Here is a 20404-nt window from a genome sequence, read left to right as displayed (position 1 = left end):
AGATGTGTACAGACAAACCAAAGAAAACAGGGCAGAGGCTTAGAAGGGAGGTCTCTGAGTGATGGGATTATGGTCAAATTTTATGTCCTTATTCATATATTTGTATACTTTCCAAAAGGTTGATAATACATGATATGCTTTTTGTTATTATCAAAGGGAAAAAATGTCAAAAACACACACATGCTAATCACTTACTTAGATCTACTTGGCGTCTGTACAAAATCATTTTCCTGAGAGGGCTGGGCAGGCCACGGGGGTAAGCGTGGACGGGCTGAAGCCTGAGTTCGAGTGTGGCTCTTCTGCGCACGGGCTGGGTGGCAACCTCTCTGAGTCCCAGCTTCTGGTTGGTGTGAGTGTGGCAGACGGGATTATGCATGAAAGGCCCTGGGCAGGGCAAGCCTGTGTGAAGTGCCCAGTGAGTGGCAGCGAGGGTTCTATGCTGCTCACAAAATGACAAGCTAGGTATCTTCTTAGGTTTAACTGTAGAAGGACGCCCAGCCCATGCTGTTAAATTTCATGTCAGCTGAAAATGCACAGAGTCCTCTGAAGAAGTGGTTCAAATTCACCAATTATGGGGTGAATTCGCTACATCGTATGAACCCACGGCATTTACCGAGGGGAACGTGATTCCCCACAGAACTGCGCAGACCGTGCAGAACCTAAAGCATTCATGAGTAGAGATTCACTGAAATTGAGAGCCAATTCTGGCATTTTGAATGCATTCTGACTGTAGGACCTTACACAAGCATCATAGTGACTGTAAGGGTTAAATACGTCATCACTTTACAAGGTTATCTGAGGACCGATGAGCTTCCAAACAATCACCCAAGTTTCCCTGGTGGCATAGCAGTAAAGCATCTGCCTGCAACACAGGAGACCACCTGCAATGCAGGAGACGCAGGTTTGATGCCTGGGTCAGGAAGATCCCCTGAAAAAGGAAATGGCAACCCACTCCGGGATTCTTGCCTGGGAAATCCCATGGACAGAGGAGCCTGGCAGAATACCGTCCATGGGGTCGCAAAAGAGTCGGACGCAGTGACTAAACCACCACCACCAACAAACGATTATACCCTTGGGGTCTTCCTAAGCTTGAGACCCTTGCACTGTGAGGCATGCACCAGTTCAACAGGTTCTGTTTCATTCATTAGCACAAGGTGACCAGGAAAGACACGCTGGAAGGTACCTGGTCTCCCCGGGAAGGAAGGTGATGGGCATGGTCTCTGGGCAACCCTGGCCAGGGTGCCAGCTGGCTTTGCAGGCAGAGCAGAACTCCGTGTCACAGGCTTTGCACTGGACCAGCTGGGGGGTGTGTAGCCCCATCTCCTGGAGCTGGCACACCGCCTGGCAGGTAGACGCTGGGCACCAAGTCCGACAGGGGTCCAGGAGCACCTCTGACACAAAGAGAAAAAAACGGGCGAGTCAGAGTCTGCAGGACCAGGGAACTGGTGGGGCTTACAACAGATGGACACGTCAGCATACAGCTTCTTGTATTTAAGGGAGAAAAGAAAATCAAGGTCAGACATAACATGCCCTTTAGAATCTGGGACCCACCTGGGTGCCCCTCCTCCCTCCAGCCATTCCCCATTCCCCAGCCCACTCGCGTGGGGGGAGAGCAAACCCCCAAGTACCCCCAGAGTCCTCAAGGTTCTGGAGCCCCATTCTGGAAACCCCATGGTCCAGCCAGTGCCTCCTGTCCCCACCTGCCTGCCCTGAGACACAGCGTTGCCACAGCAGCCTGTCTGAAGGCTCACAGCCTCGGGCGGGGTGTGCTGTGGACACCCCTAAATGTAGGGTAAGGACAGAAGGATAAGACGAAAAGGAGATGTCTGGCTCTTCTCATCAAAGGGCGCATCTGCCTACAACAGTTTCCATTCCAAATTCACATCAGAGCCCTGAGCTAAGGACTGTGTGAAATTCATTCTTGGACAGCCGGTTTTCCCTCTGAAGTGGAGCCTGATTTAATGAAATTGGTGAGAAAGCTGATTTTGAAAAACAGGACCCCGTGACACTCGCATGCCTTCACATCTGTGTCCACATCTCACGTTTCTTTAAATAGAGGGTCCTGAGCTGTCCCGCCCACCACAGTGAGCCGGATGACGGGTCCCATGGCCCTCTCTTCGGTGTGACTGGACTCTGAGTGCTGGGCGGCGGGAGGGAGCACCCAACCGGAACCCAAAGGCGAGGAGGCCAAAGGATTACAGGGTGTTTGCAAAGGCCTCCAAGTCGGCCACTGATTTGCAAGCTATTACCAGGGTCACTCTTGAGAAGGAACGGACTGTATTTCACTGTGAACCTAGAAGCAATGAAAGGCTCTTCTCGGCCATGTGACTGCCAATGCTGGAGTAGGCCGGTTCACCCACATCAGAGACGGAACGTGTAGACACTGGGACCCCCAGCAGGCTGCGGCTGTCATGGGCTGCAGGTGGGCTGGGCTGCTCCTCAACAGGCATGTGTTTGCCACATTCCCTGGACTGGAAGCCAGATTCAGCCCTCAAGTTCCTGTCGGGTACCAACAGACTGAAAACCACCTTATCATCTAATTCCGACCCTGAGTATTTCAGTCTTTAAGGGCCACGAGGTCTCCATCCAACTACTCAGCTCTACTTCGGTAGCACAAAGGCAGCTAGCTGTGTTGATCTGTAAAGGAGTGTTTCAATAAAACTTTATTTATAACGCCAAGCCAGGGGCCAGGCATATGGCCCACCAGCCATGGTTGGCTGACTCCTACCCTATTTTAAAAAGGTGAATTAATCAATAGCACCTAGGGGCTTCCCAGGTCGCTCAGTGGGTACAGAATCTGCCTGCAATCCAAGAGATACAGGCAGATGCAAATTTGATCCCTAAGTCAGGAAGAGCGCCCAGAGGAGGGCATGACAACCCACTCCAGTATTCTTGCCTAGAGAATCCCATGGACAGAGGAGCCTGGTGGGCTATGGTCCCTAGGGTCACAAAGAGTTGGATATGACTAAAGCGATTGAGCACAATCAATAGCACAAAAACTATCAAACCGATAGGTCCAGTAGAAGGTTTAGAAGACTTGCTAATACAAAGGAACTCTGGCATCCAGGAAAATGTGATACTTTCTCATCAATGTTCATGATAATAAGATAAAATCTTCCTGAGGCCTCAGTGGTGAGTGAATGTGTAAAATGAGGTCTTGTCATGAGCTGAGAGTGTTTGCTTTTATAAGACTGTTTCTGGCTGTCAGATCGGAGGAGGTGGTTTTGTGGGGAAAATGCACGCGTGTGGGGACAGCGGTCTGCAGGTTCCCGGGGTGAGGGGGCAGGAGAAAGAAGGACGGAGGGATGAAGGGTGGCCTGGGGCACAGTGGGGAGGGGGCAGGAAATCCAAAGGCTGCTCCCCCAGAGTGCTGTGCCTTTTACCTGGCGGCCCTCCCCTGCCCCCATCTGGACTTCTCTACCAGCAGTTCAGGCTCCGGGCTGGATGAGCCTGGACCTGCCTCAACTACATCATGGGGCCCCCACAGGCACGGCCCCCCAAGGACGGCACTGCAAGATGTGGGCGCTCAGCCTGCAAAGACGGCAGGACGCGTGCAGATAAGCTACATCCTCCGCTGGGTCGGCTTCCTGGCTGACTTGACAGAGTCTTCAGTGCGGGTCCGCCTGAGCCCCTAAGAGGACACCACTGCCCATTTCAGGTCCTTCCCGTCCCCACGGCGCCCCCTTCCTGCTCTCAGCAGCCTGTGCCATGAGGAGGGGACCGGCTTTCCCAAGGTCTCTTGCTGCCTCTCACCACTGGGCAGCATCTCCCGGTCACTCCTCTCAGCTCTGCACGTGTAGCCCTGATTACAGGATGCGGTGAGCAGCAGAGGAGACCTAGTTAGGGTTTCCATGGTAACTACTGGCATCGTGTGACTTGTGTTCTCTTGGAGCTGTGACAGGGCACTGCCCATCCCCACAGGAGAGAGTCCCTGCGGCAGACGGTGGGCAAACACCCCACCCCACTGAGCTGCCAGCTCAGAGCCCCTTCCTGAGTGCTGCCGGCACCCCGCACCCCGAGAGCACAGCCCGGCTCTGCTCTCGGATGTCTATTAAAATTCTACAAGATCCCTCTGCTGCTGGAGTCCGCCCGCTGGGTGTGCAAGATGGGACCCGACCAACAGGAAGATCCACACTGGGCAACAGCATAGCTTTTCTTTCCAGGATGTATATCATACATATCGATGTCTGTCTGCCTATCTACCTATTTATCTCTCCATCACATCTATATATTTAAATATACTATATGTATATGACCACAACTATATACTACACACTAGATACATTATAGCCAATATGTTATGTTATACACATTGTATCTAGTATGTATACATGCACATATCTGTACATATTTTCAAACAAAGCAAGAAGAAGTGTGCCAGAGCACAAGATGAAGAGACAAATCTTAGCTCCCCTCTCTCGGAGATAGATACATAAATAGAAATTTACTAAGTCCCTAACAGCCCTACTCATCGAAAAGCCCAAGACTCTTGTAGAAGGTGTTCTTCTTTCTTAAACACAATTGTCCTTTGAGAAGCACGCTGTGCAGGGCAGTGTGTCCTCCATCCCTTCTGATGCCGCTCCACTCCCACTGCCCCGAAATGTAAGTAAACCCTGAAGCATGGCACGGTCAGTGTCCAAAGAGGAACTCCTATGAATGCCATGGGGCATGTGAGCAAGTGAAGGACCTTCCTAGGGAGCCTGTGGCTCCCAGCTTTGGGGGTCTTACAGCTGGCAGATGAAGTGCTCAGAAAAGACCTCCTCCCAGAACCTCCCTCCCAGCGTCCTGCTCCCCAAGGACCCTGGCTGGAAGAGTGTGGACGCTCAGGTTAAAATAAGGCTCTGATATGAGATGTACAAATGGAGAGAGTATTGGGACTGTGACCAAAGCACTTTTTAAGTAAATAAATGTTGTCAGGAGATGATGTAAACTGTCACTTTTCCACCAGTCACCATCCTCATTTGAAGGTGACTTCAAAGGGAGAGAGCAAATTGAAACCTGCTTCACTGATCCCATCTAGAATTTGCTCAGTTCAGTTCAATTCAGTCACTCAGTTGAGTCCAACTATTTGCGACCCCGTGAACTGTAGCACGCCAGGCCTCCCTGTCCATAACCAACTCCCAGAGTTTACTCAAACTCATGTCCGTTGAGTTGGTGATGCCATCCAACTATCTCATCCTCTGTCATCCCCTTCTCCTCCCGCCTTCAATCTTTCCTAGTATCAGGCTCTTTTCAAATGAGCTCTTTGCATCAGATGGCCAAAGTATTGGAGTTTCAGCTTCAACATCAGTCCTTCCAATGAACACTCAGGACTGATCTCCTTTAGGATGGACTGGTTGGATCTCCTTGTCATCCAAGGGACTCTAAACAGTCTTCTCCAACACCACAGTTCAAAAGCATCAATTCTTCGGCCCTCAGCTTTCCTTATAGTCCAACTCTCACATCCATACATGACTACTGGAAAAACCATAGCTTTGACTAAAAGGACCTTAGTTGGCAAAATAATGTCTCTGCTTTTTAATATGCTGTCTAGGTTGGTCATAACTTTTATTCCAAGGAGCAAGTGTCTTTTAATTTCATGGCTACAATCACCATCTGCAGTAATTTTGCAGCCCAAAAAAATAAAGTCTCTCACTGTTTCCCCATCTATTTCCCATGAAGTGATGGGACCAGATGCCATGATTGTAGTTTTCTGAATGCTGAGTTTTAAGCCAACTTTTTCACTCTCCTGTTTCACTTTCATCAAGAGGCTCTTTAGTTCTTCTTTGCTTTCTACCGTAGGTGTGGTGTCATCTGCATATCTGTAGTTATTGATATTTCTCCCAGCAATCTTGATTCCAGCTTGGGCTTCATCCAGTCCAGCATTTCACATGATGGATTCTGCATATAAGTTAAATAAGCATGGTGACAATATACAGCCTTGATGTACTCCTTTCCCGATTTGGAACCAGTCTGTTGTTCCATGTCCAGTTCTAACTGTTGCTTCCTGACCTGCATACAGATTTCTCATGAGGCAGATCAGGTGGTCTGTTATTCCCATCTCTTTAAGAATTTTCCACAGTTTGTTGTGATTCACACAGTCAAAGGCTTTAACATAGTCAATAAAGCAAAAATAGATATTTTCTGGAACTCTTTTGCTTTTTCGATGACCCAATAGATGTTAACAATTTGATCTCTGCATCTGCTGCCTTTTCTAAATCCAGCTTGAACATCTGGAAGTTCACAGTTCACATAGTGTTGAAGTCTAACTTGGATATTTATGAGCATTACGTTGCTAGTGTGTGAGATGAGTGCAATTGTGTGGTAGTTTGAGCATTCCTTGTCATTGTCTTTCTTTGGGATTGGAATAGAAACTGACCTTTTCCAGTCCTGTGGCAACTTCTGAGTTTTCCAAATTTGCTGGCATATTGAGTGCAGCACTTTCACAGCATCATCCTTTAGGATCTGAAATAACTCAATAGCTCACTAGCTTTGTTCACAGTGATGCTTCCTAAGGCCCACTTGACTTCACATTCTAAGATGTCTGGCTCTAGGTGAGTGATCACACCACCATGGTTATCTGGGTCATGAAGATCTTTTTTGTATAGTTCTTCTGTGTATTCTTGCCACCTCTTCTTAATATCTTCTGCTTCTGTTAGGTCCATACAATTTCTGTCCTTTATTGTGCCCATCTTTGCATGAAATTTTCCCTTGCTATTTCTAATTTTCTTGAAGAGATAGAGAGTCTTTCCCCTTCCATTGCTTCCTTCTGCTTCTTTGCATTGATCACTGATGAAGGCTTTCTTGTCTCTCCTTGCTATTCTTTGGAACTCTGCATTCAGATGGGTATATCTTTCCTTTCCTCCTTTGTCTTTCGCTTCTCTTCTTTTCACAGCTATTTGTAAGGCCTCCTCAGACAACCATTTTGCCTTTTTTTCATTTCTTTTTCTTGGGGATGGTCTTGATCACTGCCTCCTGTACAATGTCACAAGCCTTCATCCATAGATCTTCAGGCATTCTGTCTATCAGATCTAATCCCTTGAATCTTTTTCTCACTTGCCCTGTATAATTGTAAGGGATCTGACTCAGGTCATACCTGAATGGTCTAGTGGCTTTCCCTACTTTCTTCAATTTAAGTTGAATTTGGCAATAAGGAGTTCATGATCTGAGCCACAGCCAGCTCCTGCTCTTGTTTTTGCTGACTATATAGAGCTTCTCCATCTTTGGCTGCAAAGAATATAATCAATCTGATTTCAGTGTTGACCATCTGGTGATGTCCATGTGTAGAGTCTTCTCTTGTGTTGTTGGAAGAGGGTGTTTGCTATGACCAGTGCCTTTACTCAGTGACTGGCTATAATTAATAGCTCTGTTTCATGTCTAACATTTTCATATTCCATTCAGACAGGTCTCTGCTCCTATTAAGTCTGAGTCCTTTTTGTATTTTTTTGCTGCTTTGAACACAACGCTAGCAAAATATTCTAAAGTGATAGCTTTGAGAGATATTTTTCTAACCTAAGTCAAATTGGGTTCATTACTATGCAAAAGAAAAAAAAAACTTCTTTGACTAAGTCAAAGTACAGAAGAAATAACAACAGTTAAAATTATTAGGTAGGAACATTTACCCAGCTGCATTTTTAAATTCAATGTCATAGAAAGTTCATTTTCTTCTAACCCAAATAACTGCCAGTTTCTGTCAAAATTCCCTCTGGAAAATGTTTTCAGAAGAGGCTCACAGCCTCAGGAATCCAAATTAATCAAATTTATAGCTCTACATACCAACTTTTGTGTCACATGGCCATATATTTAAGCTATAAACTGCCCCAAACCAAAGAATATATGGCATTTCAATAAATAAGCACTTGAAAACAAATTTCAATGTCATCAGAACTCCTGTATGAATTTTTTTAGGTTGGCCACACATTACCTTTTTTTTTTTTTTTGCCTTGAAAAGTGAGTCTCAAGAGGAAATGCAGCTATCTTTAGCATTTCTTTTTTAAAAAAAAAAAGGAGAAAAAAACTTTCCACATTCAGCTAAACAAGGAGTCTATGGACACACTGCTCGGGTCTATTCCTCATTCCATTCCCATCCTGACAGTGCTTTCCTGTAAACACGAAGCCCAGGGTTGTGCTCATCTCTCATGAACGCCAGAGTCAGGAGACCACTAAGAGCCTATCCAGGAAGAGTGGGGCGCAGACAGCAGTTGCTCAATAACCCACCCGGAAATTTTAGAATCCAGATACAGCATCTTCACAATAAAGTCTTACATACAGAGCGTTGTCTACACACGTCTGTTATTCTGCTTCTTTTCAGATGAGCCCGAGGTCCAGAAGAGACATGAAAACAAGATCAAACAAAATCCATAGAATAATGCCATCTTATGAATCTGGCGTGGGGCTTCCCTGGTGGCTCAGACACGTAAAGAATCTGCCTGCAATGTGGAAGACCTGGGTTCAACCCCTGGGTCGGGAAGATCCCCTGGAGAAGGAAATGGCAACCCACTCCAGTATTCTTGCCTGGAGAATCCCATGGACAGAGGAGCCTAGAGGGCTACAGTCCATGGGGTCACAGAGTCGGACATAGCTGAGTGACTAACACACACACACATGAACATGGCCTATTTCAAGACAGCAAAGACAAAGATCCATCCCAGACAATCAATGTGTCTTAACACTGCAGCAGCCTGGCTCCAGCCAGGAGCAGTGGGTGGGACACTGCAGGGGTGAGGGGGTCCATGCCCTTCCACCCACCAGAGATGGAAACCAGGGCACATTAGTTAGCTTCTGTGGGTGTCAGGCTAACAGGCAACCCTGTTGGGCTGCTGTGAGGCTTGGTGAGACAAGACCCCAGCACCCACTGGCCCCGTCGGCGTGCAGCAGACAGTGAGGGCAACAGACCTGTGGTCAGGGTGATGACCATCACCATTCCACCCTGCCTGACCTTGGGACTTTCTTCCAAGCTTCCTTCGAAGGCTTCCTATCTTTTAAATTCTGTGACGGCCTAAGAATTAGTCCTCAGACTGTTAGGCCTTAACCTGGCTGGAGAATAACGCCCCGTGAGGGACTCTTTAAACCACCCCCATAATCCCAGATCCCTAGAAGCAAGCTGTTCCATGGATCTTCCCTGCTACCAACTAGACCCGCCTCCCAACAGAGGCCATTCAACTGTGAGCTCTGCAGAAAACTCAAATGACAGCCAAACTTCAGAAGGCTAATTTACATCAATGTTTTCATGTCCAGTGCATCCAAATGATGCACAGTGGCATCCACCGAAGCACTCCACCCAGTTTATACACCAGATTCAATAACAGGAGTCGTAAGCGGCTGTGACACCGGGGCACCTACCTCTTTCAAACTGTAGCTTTTTGTATCTTTGCATAATCTCAGCTGCCACCATGCACTCAATCTAAGGGAAGAAACACAAGAAAAAGGAGTCTAACCATCTGAGGGCTGGAACACAATGCCAGGTCATCCTGGACAGAGCCTGGGACCCCTGACTCACTCGGGAGCCCCCGCACGTGCACCCTGATTCCCCCAGCCGTACGTGCCTCATTCTCCTGCAGGTGGCCCTGTTTGGGGCAGGCAGCATCTGGACAGCTAATCGCAGTTTCTAATCCTTCTTTGATCAAGAGCTCCACATACTGTTTCAGGCACTGAAAAAAACAAAACAGAGAAGTATCTGTAAACATCTTCCTTAAGGCTGAAGAAGCAGTGATGCATTAAAAAAAAAAAGACAAATCAAGCACATTGTTCCAGCACAGTTTTTTTGTATTTTTGCCCTGTAGTCCGTGGCAACAACCAAATTAGAGGTTATATTCACTCGACAAATATTTGCGGGGTACCTCTGCTGCACCAGGGCTGAGGATGCGGTTGGGTCCCTGTGCCCGACGTCGGCAAACACCACGCCAGTGTGCTCGGTGGGAGGAGCGGGGAGGCAAGGGAGGCTGGGGACCCGTACTCCTCAAACACACACCAGACATCAGGGTTCTGCTCAGTCCCCTGTATGCCACTGTTTCACGTGGCGCTTATAATGTTTTTGCAGGAAAGTTATGACGATGCCATCAATCGGGTGAAAACTAGGACCCCAACAAGGAAGCTGCCAGCTTCCCCAGACAGTGAGGGCAGAGCCCAGACTCCAGCGCAGCCTCACCTGCCTCTAGGCTGCCCCAGTGCCCCCACCAAGAACCCAGGTCAATCTGCCCACCCTCCTGCAGTGACCTCTCACGCAACGGGCAATGACTGGCTACCACCCCCCGCCCCTCAACTTGGCCGTCTGGCTGAACATCTGAAGTAAGTCAGAAAAGTCAGTAGGAGACACAACCCTGAGCTCATGCCAAAGTGAAGCGGCCTTTCCCAGGGCTGGTCCACTCCTGCATTACTGTCTGCTGGTCTCGGAAATCCAATGCTCCCTGAAAAGCACTTTTTAAACAACAAATAGAAGAAAAGTGATGGTCTTCTCTAGGCAAGGTCACTACCTGATATGCCTGAGACAGACCCTGAAGCACTTACATCAGATGACATCAAAACTCAAAGGGGATAAGAAACCGGACCTCTCAGTGATGGAAGCACAAAGTGAAATGTCTCAGCAGCATCTCCAAGTCCACTTCCCGTCACAGCCCAGGCCGCAAAGCTACATAGACACCTGGAACCCCGGTCTGTCCAGGCAGAGCTCAGGATCGGTCATGTGATGGGCTTGGGCCACAGCTCTTTGGACAAGAGACCAGAGGTGCCCATCCTGCTGGACATCTGCGACGGTAAGAAAGACAGTACGGAAAATCACCTGGCGCGATTCCTGATACACAGACCAGCTAAGTGAGAGTGGTGGCTGTTATCCGCTGCGTGTGTATCTTGGTGATTGGTGCCTTACAGTCACAGGTGTAAAAAACATCACAACCTTAGCCACAAGATCATTCTTTTACTTTTTTATAATTAAGTCTGTCTAAATCGAGTCTCTGGGGGACACTAGAATGCCATAAAGCGATAAAACGCCGGAAACTCTCACAATATTCTGCAGAGAGGTACACAATGAGAGAAAGCTGACAAAATACAACAGTTAAAGCTGGTGTGATAGGTACACTCAGGGGACATTTCCGACTCTAAACATCGCTGTGCAAGGACTTTCATGTATCAACAAGCAGTGCGTCAATCCTGGGGAGGGCTACCTGGGGGGTGGACATTCTATGCCGCCAGCAGGCTCGGCACAGTCTGCAAAATGACTGTTTCTGGAAGCATCTATTTGCATACTACATAAAAGGGATGGGGAGTTCTCTGGTGGCTCAGTGGAGAAGAACCCGATGACCAGTGCAGGAGATACCAGTCTGATTCCTGATCCAGGAAGACCCCACATGCCACGGAGCAGCTAAGCCCGTGAGTCACGCTCCTAAGCCTGTGCTCTAAAGCCCGGGGGGCCGTAACTCCTGAAGTCCACGCGCCCTACGGCCGTGCTCCACGACAACAGAAGTGACCACAAGCGGAAGCCAGGACACCACAACCAGAGAAAAGCTTGTGCGGCAACAAAGACTCAGCACAGCTAAAAATCAACTAATCAGTTAAACTGAAAAAAAAAAAAAAAACACAAAGACTAGCAGAGAAGGAAAGCCCCTTTAAAGGAGGGAGCGATGAGGATCTGGATCTGACCAAGCATCCATGGAAAACAAGCCCGGTCTTCTTCCAGATAGAAACCGGGCCGTGACTCACAAGCTGTGTTTTTCAATCTAATGGCAAAAAGATGTCTTGAAATGAACACCCAAAAATTCCAGAGAAACCTCGGTGAAAATAAACATACAGGACAGAGGCAGACACTGATGTATTCCCGACTATCGTATTAATTACAGCTCTCCGTAACCAAAGGCCTCAAGACTCCGCGTTAATCACCACCTGTGTTAGCCAACTAAACAAACAAGACTCTTAGGAGGTGTTAATCGCTCCCCTTAGACAGAGAAGAGAACAAAGCTCAGGGAAGTCAGAAACAGGACAGAGTCAGGGTCTGTAAGTGGAGGAGCTCGGCTCAAACCCACGTGTGCCTGACTCCGAAGAGATGGCGGTTTTGTTTTTTAAACTCTTGCCTCCTTCCTCCCCAATCAAGAATTCTTTCGTAAGCAATCATTTCTTACTTACTTTCTGTTACCTCATTAAGTTTCCTAATGAGGACAAAGAATCGTATGCATTTCAGACCAGCAAAGTCTGAGTCACCCCAGAGTGTGTCTCTATGTGTCCCTGGTGCTTGGGTGCCGGGACCCTCCAGGACATCAAGACCCCCAGTTCAGTTCAGTCGCTCAGTTGTGTCCGATTCTTTGCAACCCCACGGACTGCAGCACGCCAGGCCTTCCTGTCCATCAAGACCCCCAAGGCCCCCCCAAAGATGCACGGTGCTGAGGTTTCGGGGGGGTCCCACCTTGGGAAGGGGGGTCAGGAAGGTACCAGAGATAGAAAGTTGGCCAGAGGAACAAGGCCTCTCAGGAAAGGGGTGTCCACTGCACAAAGAATAGGAAGTTCTGGGAGCGGGGAGGTGGTGTATGGAGAGCTGCAGAAAGTTCCACACTGTTCATTCTCCACTTTCTCGCCCAACCCGTTGAAACCCGGGTCCAAAGATGCAGAGGGGGTCTACCGATCTCCTGGGACCCCTGTTGCATCGGAATCCTTCGCCAAGGAGAAGGGACCGCAGAGAGACGGCTGCCCGGTATGGAGCCTGCAACAAGCCTGAACTTGGTCTGCTTTCTCCCTGGGAGGCCCATCGGTTACTGATGATGCTAACAGCTGGGAGAAATCCCCAGAAATCATGCTCAAAGGTGCCTGAATGGCTTCCGCTTATCAGGGATCCGTGTTTATAAACAGCCCACACAGGCAGATCTGAACAACGGCCGTGGGACTCCCGTGGACCGGGTTCAGGCAGATAAGACCCTGGGACCACTGCTCTGGTGGGAATGCCAGCGAACCCTCATGCCAGATGTGGGCATGCACCCCTCTGAGGCCCCCGGCCCCCCACAGTGTGAAAGGAAACAAACCCCAAGGACAGAAAAGGATGCTTCGGCGGATAGGTGCCCGCACACGTACCATGAGTTCTGCCCAGCCCCCACGGCCTCACTCAGGGAGGGTCTGCGTACCCCTCTCCTCTGCTAGGAGGCAGGCTCTTTGAAACCCAGGCTGTTTATCCTCCCAGGCCCTGGGCCTGATGGAGTGCTGGTGAAAAGCAAGGCCTTAACAGCTTGGCAGGAGAGACAGAGGCCAACAGCTGGCGGGGGGGGGGGTGGTGGTCTGTACGCAGAACAAGCCAACACGCACACGTGAACATGGACACGCATCCGTGCAGAGGAGGGGAGACCTGGGGTGGGGACCTCAGGTCACTGCCAGAGAGCCAGCTGGACGGGCATCCCAGGCCCCTCGGCAAGCGAGGAGGGCAGACACGTCCTACAGGGCTGTCCTCAGGCGGCTGGAGCCACTGCCTGGCACAGCGGGCAAAACAAGGATGCTTCATGCAAACCACCCCCCACCCCCAACTGCTGCCAGGGGCTGGAAACCCGAGCAGACCACCCAGCAAGCCCCGCCGTGTTATGTTCTGGCAGCAATACCATTCCAGGCTGCCGGGATTGACTTTACCCGAACCAGGGACTCCAAGAGATGAAGGCTGCTTTTGTATTAATAAAAATTTTTAGAGGGAAAAGAAAAAAAAAATCAGATTTACTTTCTACTGGAAGGAAAAAAAAAACCTCTCATCTACATGTACTCTGGGTCCAGTGGTCTTGCCAAACCACCAGCAAGCTGTCTCCTGGACTCACCTCCCCTGAGATCTCTGACCCCTCCGGTGCTGAAGTCCAGGTGGGCCCCACAGTTAGGGGGCACTGAGAAATGTCGATGCTCAGCCCCCCGTGTGTCCCCTGGGCCTTTCCCTCAGGGTCCCTCAGGGTTTCTAAGAGTCAAAACCCAGTCAACCACTGGACCAGGAAAATGACTTTCCCTGCAGGCACTGTCCCTGGTGGAAGGATACACAAAGAAGGCCTCAGAACACCAGTTCCTGTCACTCCGACTCTGTTATCCTGCAGCCACCAGCCTCTCTCTGTCCACGTGGACGTCTTCCCACCAAAACCCCGCCAGCCCACCAGTCCAGACTGGGGTGCCCCTCCTTTCCACGGGCCCCCTGACCTGCAGCCTGGTGTCCACGCACAGCTAACCCCACAGGCGGCTGGGGCAGACGCGACCCCTTCTGAGGCCCCGTTGCCTCTCATGGGAGGGCGTGTGACCACAGGTGAACAGAAAGACACTGGCTGAGTCCGTCTGATGGGCAATGCTCTCCCTCAAGAACACGGAGTCAACAGTTCTCAGCTGCGAGTCTGTCACTTGCTCGGATTTTCCAGGTCAACTAAACCAGCAGGCACTGGGCACCCGCTTCTCCGGAGGGCGGCTTGGGGATGGGGAGCTGTGATGGTGGCAGGAGGACCTGGGTGGCCGTCCCCGCCTCACCACAATCAGCAGGAAGAGGCAGACCGGCTGGCCCGAGGTGCGGACGCTGCTCACTCAATACTGCCACCCAGAGAGGAAGTTGTCCATCCCAGGGCCGGGTGCACCCACGGCAGAGAACCTCCAGGAGACGGTGCACGGGCATGACAGCAGGTGGATTCGAGAAACAGAGCAGGTGGTCCTGGGGGACTACGAACCCCTGGGGGTGGGCGGGGGAGACGCGGAAGCCCCCCAGAGCTGAGCCAAGTGGCAGGTGTCATCTATGGAGGCCATGGGTTCCAGGGTGCCCGGAGTGGATGCACATCACCAAAAGATGTTGTATAAGAACCTGGTCTCCATGTGTGAAGATGAACCTGATGGGGCAGGATGACCAGGCCCAATCGGGGCACCGGGACGGCCCTGGCTGTGGGTAGGGATCTGGGCCCAGCCTCCGCCCAGCCTGCAGCTACACCAGGATCTGAAAAACCAGCCATGAATCGTGAACCTGCCTTGGGAAGCCCTGCTGGTGCGGCCACACGCCTACTGATAAACTGCATGAGGATGCCCTTTGTTCTGAGAACTGGGCCATGGCCACAGGGACCCAGGGGACGGATGACGCCTGACCCCGGGGGCCGGACTCAGGGTGACGTTGGGAGGTGACCAGGAGGCGACAGCGCGGATGTTATATGGATGACTCGGGCCAGCTCTGATGACCCGGGAGCACTCTGGGACCGAGTCGGGCCTTCCCCTTGCTCCCCCAGCCTCACAGAAGAACATGAAGCTGAAGCTACGCCTTCTGCTCACCCGCAGAGACCAACAGACATCCGACGCTGCCCGTCCCCAGCGTGCTGGCTGAGAGGTGGAGCTCCTAGTGGGCAGGCACCGTCCGCCCCCCTCCGCAGGGAGGGTGCTCTCCTTGGGCTTCTAACCAAGCTGCAGGAGAAGCCCTGCATGCAGGACACAGTCTGTCTGCTCCAGAGTCGTGCAGGATCAAGAATGAGCATGTAACCCGACTACATCTTCATCACAAAGACCTCCCGGGGGAAGGGAAGACAGGAGGGGTTGTGAGGAAGTGAAGCCTCTCCGGTGGAGTCCGACTCTTCAGTAGCACACCTGGCTCCTCTGTCCATGGGATTTCCCAGGCAAGGGTACTGGAGTGGGTTGCCATTTCCTTTTCCAGGGGGTCTTCTTGACCCAGGGATTGAACCCAGCTCTCCCACATGGCAGGCAGATGCTTTACCGTCTGACCCTCCAGTAGGAGGGGTTAACATACAATAATTCAGGGAGCTGCAAGTTAAAGCAACAGTGGTCCCTCGTGCGGATTTCTGGGGCTTCCTCCGTGTTCTCGGGCACCCAGAGTGTCCCAGGGTGGGTACAGAGACGGACATGGCACGTGGTGCTGAGCAAATCCACTGAACCGGGATGGTCATCTGAGTGCATCTTTTACGACAAATGTTCCCCAGGATGCATGGCTGGGGAAAGCTGCTCTTTTGGATTCCTGCAGTTCTGACCCCGAACTCAAGGCTGAAAGGGTTAAGAGCCTGCAGACAGCCTGCCCGCGGAGCAGCTCCTCCACATGCGTACCCTGAGCCTCGGGGTGAACTCTGTTCATCTCCATTACACCGGTGAGGCCCACGAGGGTGGCAGGGTGGGAAACAGCCTGCATTTCAGGGCACTGACGCCCAACCCCAGCTCCAGGCTTTCTCTGGACTCCCTTCCTCCTCGAGGTCAATCTTCTTCTTCTGACCTAAAGCCTGTAATTCTCTGGTCGTTTTTTATCTTGAGAGAGCCTTCCTGCAGCCTTGCACAACTTCCTCTCTTCACTCTTCTCTTCTCAGGTCTGTCCCCAAGAAAAAGACACAGGCACTTCTGCTGGTGGGGGGCCCGGGGGCCTCCACGAGGGGACGGGGCCTTCCCCCGCCCACCCAGTCTGTGGACACACAGGTGTTTCCTGTGCTTCAAGCCACACGGAGCTGCAGGCACAAGCAGGCCTGGTCTCAACATCTTAATTCAGGCCTGGTCTCAACATCTTAATTTTTAATAAACGGTTGTGAAAAAAAAAATCACAACCATCCCCTGTTTCTTAGTGCTCCCAGCAAGCCCCCTGTGAGAAAACAGTGCTCTTTTCCTCTATTCACAAGCTCTGACTTAAATTAAGTGTCTGATCTGAATTAGAGCTGCTATCCGGTAGAAATAGGAAACTAAAACAAGGACAACAAATGAAAGGCGGGGTGAAACCACGGCGGGGTGAATGAGTGACCTCACAGAGGAGGAGAGCCGTGGTCTCGGGAGGCCCTTCCCCCGATGGCATATTGGGGGCGACAGGGAGGGGCTGGGAGCTTGCTGGGAGCTTGCTCCCGGGCACAGCTGCACAGGGAAGCCAGCCAGTTAGCTGAGACTGGAAAACTTCCCTTCAGGCAAGAAAAGAGGCAATTTTGCATAAAGGGGATTCTTTAATCCGGCCAGACACGGCTGGACCATTCCAGTTCACCCTCCAGAAATGAAAACGCTCTGTGTTCTTGGGCTGGAGGTCTGTCTGTCCATCTACCTCCCCCAGGGCCCTCTGCCTCCCATCCTTCCCCAGCTCAGAAAATGCCCCCAAACAGCTTCCTGTGCTCCAGGTTGAATTTCCTTTCCTGGGGCTTCAGTGAGGCAACATTGCTTGGCCACCAAGCATGCAGCTGAGGCCGACTGTCTGCGATTCAATCCAGCCGCATTTCCTGATTATCTATCAGGGTGATTAGATAGCATCACAGACTCAATGGACATGAATCTGAGCAAATTCTGGGAGATGCTGAGAGGACAGGAGAGCCTGGCGTGCTGCAGTCCGTGAGGTTGCAGAGAGCGGGACACGGCTGGGCCACTGAACAACGGCAGTCACGGGTCCCGCTGTAAACCAGGTATTTGGGGGCAGAACTGTGCCCTCAGGAAGCCAGGGTCTACCATAAAAGGAAGTCGGATACACAGACTTAAATGACTGCAACCTCCGTCTCCTTATCCGTAAAAGGTAGATGATGCTACCAAACGAGCCTACATTTCAAGGAGATCAACAGACAAACAGAGAAAGGGGCAGGAGAGAAGAAGCCTCTGGGGAGGCAGCTGTGAGCAGACGGAGACTAACCAGGACATCTGAGCGACACACAGGCAGGCCGTCTGGAGAGTTTACTTAACACAGTAACTTTTTTAGTTTTTCACAGTTTAAAGAAAAATATTTTTTCTGGACTTTTTTTTATTTTGGAATTCCTTGAATGGGGAAAAAAAAAAAAATTCCATGAGACAAACTGAAAAGAAACCCTACACCCTCATTTTTCTTTTCTGGTGAGTAAAATGTTGGGTCTGAGTAAGGCCTGCTGGGGACAGAAGACCTGCAGCCCTGAAGTCCCGTACAGCCGTTGGCTCAAAATGAAGCTGGCTGCATCTTCAGGAGATTCAAGTGTGACTTCAACACTCTCATGGGAGGGGAGTTTGGGAGAGAATGGATACACCTGCATGCACGGATGGGTTGCTTTGATGTGCACCTGTAACTCACAGGGGCGTCCCTGATAGCTCAGCAGGTAAAGAATCCACCGACAATGCAGGAGACGTGGATTCAATCTCGGGGTCAGGAAGATCCCCTGGAGAAGAAAACAGCAACCCACTCCAGTGTCCCCGTCTGAAAAATCCCATGGAAAGAGGGGCTCCATTCCAAAGAGTAGCAAAGAGTCAGACACAACGGAGTGACTAAGCATACTGACATGCATAACTATCACCACATTGTTAATCAACTATACATCAATGTAAAATCAATTAAAAAAAAAATACATCCTCTCCAGTTTAGCACTAAGGCAGTGCCAGCTGACACGCAGAGCCGACTCTCCTGGCGTGCACACTCACCGGGACGGCACCCTGACCATCTCAGGCACGCCATCGTTTCATTACATTGGACACAAGCAACAGTGAAGATTTCTTTTCCAGAAAGGCGCGGGCACACCATGGAAGGGTTTCTCAGCTGTGTTCCCTGCTTCTAAGCCTCTGTGTAACTGATCACTTCTGCACCACGAGCACCTGCAAAGGAACCTGCCTGGGGAGCCGGACGGACTCAGAAGAGAATCCTTTGAATAAAACTGTGTAAAAGTGAGGGTGACCCTGCATGCTGTCTCTAAAACAAAAGCAAAAGACACATCCCGAAATCCTTTTAAGCCGGCGTTCCCGGCGAGACCAACCAGGGTGCAGAAGACGCACTGGCACTGGGAGATGGTCGTCATCTGCTCCACGGGGTACTCCCCCAGACACAGCTTGCAGGACACCAGTGGGTCCAGGGCCAAGTCCCAGGACGGCCGGCACGCGCGCGCGGCGCTCATGGCAGAGCAGTCTGAAACGAGAGAAGCACAGGCCGTCAGATCCGTGTGGCCTCCATGGAACCCAGGCAGGGCCACTCCTGGCTGAACCCGGGGCCCGGGGGCTGGCCGAGTGACCGCTGAGGGGCCCGGGTTTCACAGGCCTCATTGGGTTCTCTGAGAAGTTTTAGCCAGAGGCCCCTGACGTGGTCAGTGGGTGATACTTCCTCTCCTGTATTGACTGTAATACTCCTTTCCCGTACAGATGGTAATATTCCTTCCCCCTATTGATGGTAATATACCTTCCCCATATTGATGGCAATATTCCTTTCCCGTATTGATGGTAATATATCTTGCCCTATTGATGGTAATATACCTCCCCCCTATTGATGGTAATATTCCTTCCCTGTATTGATGGTAATATACCTTCCCTGTATTGATAGTAACATTCCTTTCTCGTATTGATGGTAATATTCCTTTCCTATATTGATGGTAATATACCTTCCCCGTATTGATGGTAATATTCCTTCCCCCTATTGATGGTAATATACCTTCCCCATATTGATGGTAATATACCTTGCCCTATTGATGGTAATGTACCTTCCCCGTATTGATGGTAATATACCTTCCCCTATTGATGGTAATATTCCTTCCCCGTATTGATGGTAATATTCCTTCCCCCTATTGATGGTAATATTCCTTCCCCCTATTGATGATAATATTCCTTTCCTGTATTGATGGTAATATACCTTCCCTGTATTGATAGTAACATTCCTTTCCTGTATTGATGGTAATATTCCTTCCCTATATTGATGGTAATATTCCTTTCCCGTATAGATGGTAATATACCTTCCCCATATTGATGGTAATATATCTTGCCCTATTGATGGTAATGTACCTTCCCCGTATTGATGGTAATATTCCTTCCCCGTATTGATGGTAATATTCCTTCCCCCTCTTGATGGTAATATTCCTTCCCCCTATTGATGGTAATATTCCTTCCCCATATTGATGGTAATATACCTTCCCTGTATTGATAGTAACATTCCTTTCCCGTATTGATGGTAATATTCCTTTCCTGTATTGATGGTAATATACCTTCCCCGTATTGATGGTAATATTCCTTCCCCCTATTGATGATAATATTTCTTTCCTGTATTGATGGTAATATACCTTCCCCATATTGATGGTAATATTCCTTTCCTGTATTGATGGTAATATTCCTTCCCCCATTGATGATAATATTCCTTTCCTGTATTGTCGGGTATCGAGGGATCCACTCAGCCCCATCCTTCCTTCCATCCCTCCGATGGGTCTTGAGGAAGATACCACCACACCAATCAAGCACCCAGCCCAGGAGGGCAGGACCTCAGCAAGCCAGCGAGAGAAGCTTTTGTTAGAATAGTTGTTGATCAGGTCAAGCTGTTCTCTGCTGTAGGAACATCACAGGGAAGCCAGCATGTGAAGCTCTGGCCTCAATGCTCCATGTCCTCCAGGTGGAATGGTCTTCCCACACCGTTTCTGTCCTCACTGCTCAGGTGTCAACTGACCTTCCAGAAACAGCCCATGCACCACTGCCTCCTAAGGTAGTCCTGGAAGATTGTCTAAACCGTGAGATTCTTTTCTTTAAAAAAAAAAAAAAATTACATCCTCTTTTTGTGTTTTAACAGTCATAGTTC

General features: G+C 50.1%; 1 protein-coding gene across 9 annotated transcripts in view; it reads right to left on the bottom strand.

Annotated features, from left to right (window-relative positions):
• The window catches only part of RNF144A (ring finger protein 144A), a 123364-nt gene that overhangs the window by 18464 nt on the left and 84496 nt on the right, over positions 1–20404 (bottom strand). For 6 of the 9 annotated variants that reach the window (XM_043916978.1, XM_043916979.1, XM_043916981.1 and 3 more), the window contains 4 exons: positions 18612–18760; positions 9525–9629; positions 9322–9382; positions 1184–1391 (listed from right to left, as the gene is read on the bottom strand). In XM_043916978.1, coding sequence (XP_043772913.1) covers positions 1184–1391; positions 9322–9382; positions 9525–9629; positions 18612–18760 — 523 coding nt within the window. The remainder of the gene's footprint in view (positions 1–1183; positions 1392–9321; positions 9383–9524; positions 9630–18611; positions 18761–20404) is intronic. The other 3 variants (XM_043916982.1, XM_043916975.1, XM_043916983.1) reach the window with 2 other exon arrangements.

The sequence above is a fragment of the Cervus elaphus genome, chromosome 11, assembly GCF_910594005.1.
Source record: "Cervus elaphus chromosome 11, mCerEla1.1, whole genome shotgun sequence".
NCBI lineage: Eukaryota > Metazoa > Chordata > Mammalia > Artiodactyla > Cervidae > Cervus > Cervus elaphus.
Note: the sequence above shows the minus strand (reverse complement) of the source record. Positions and strands in the feature narration are given on the sequence as shown.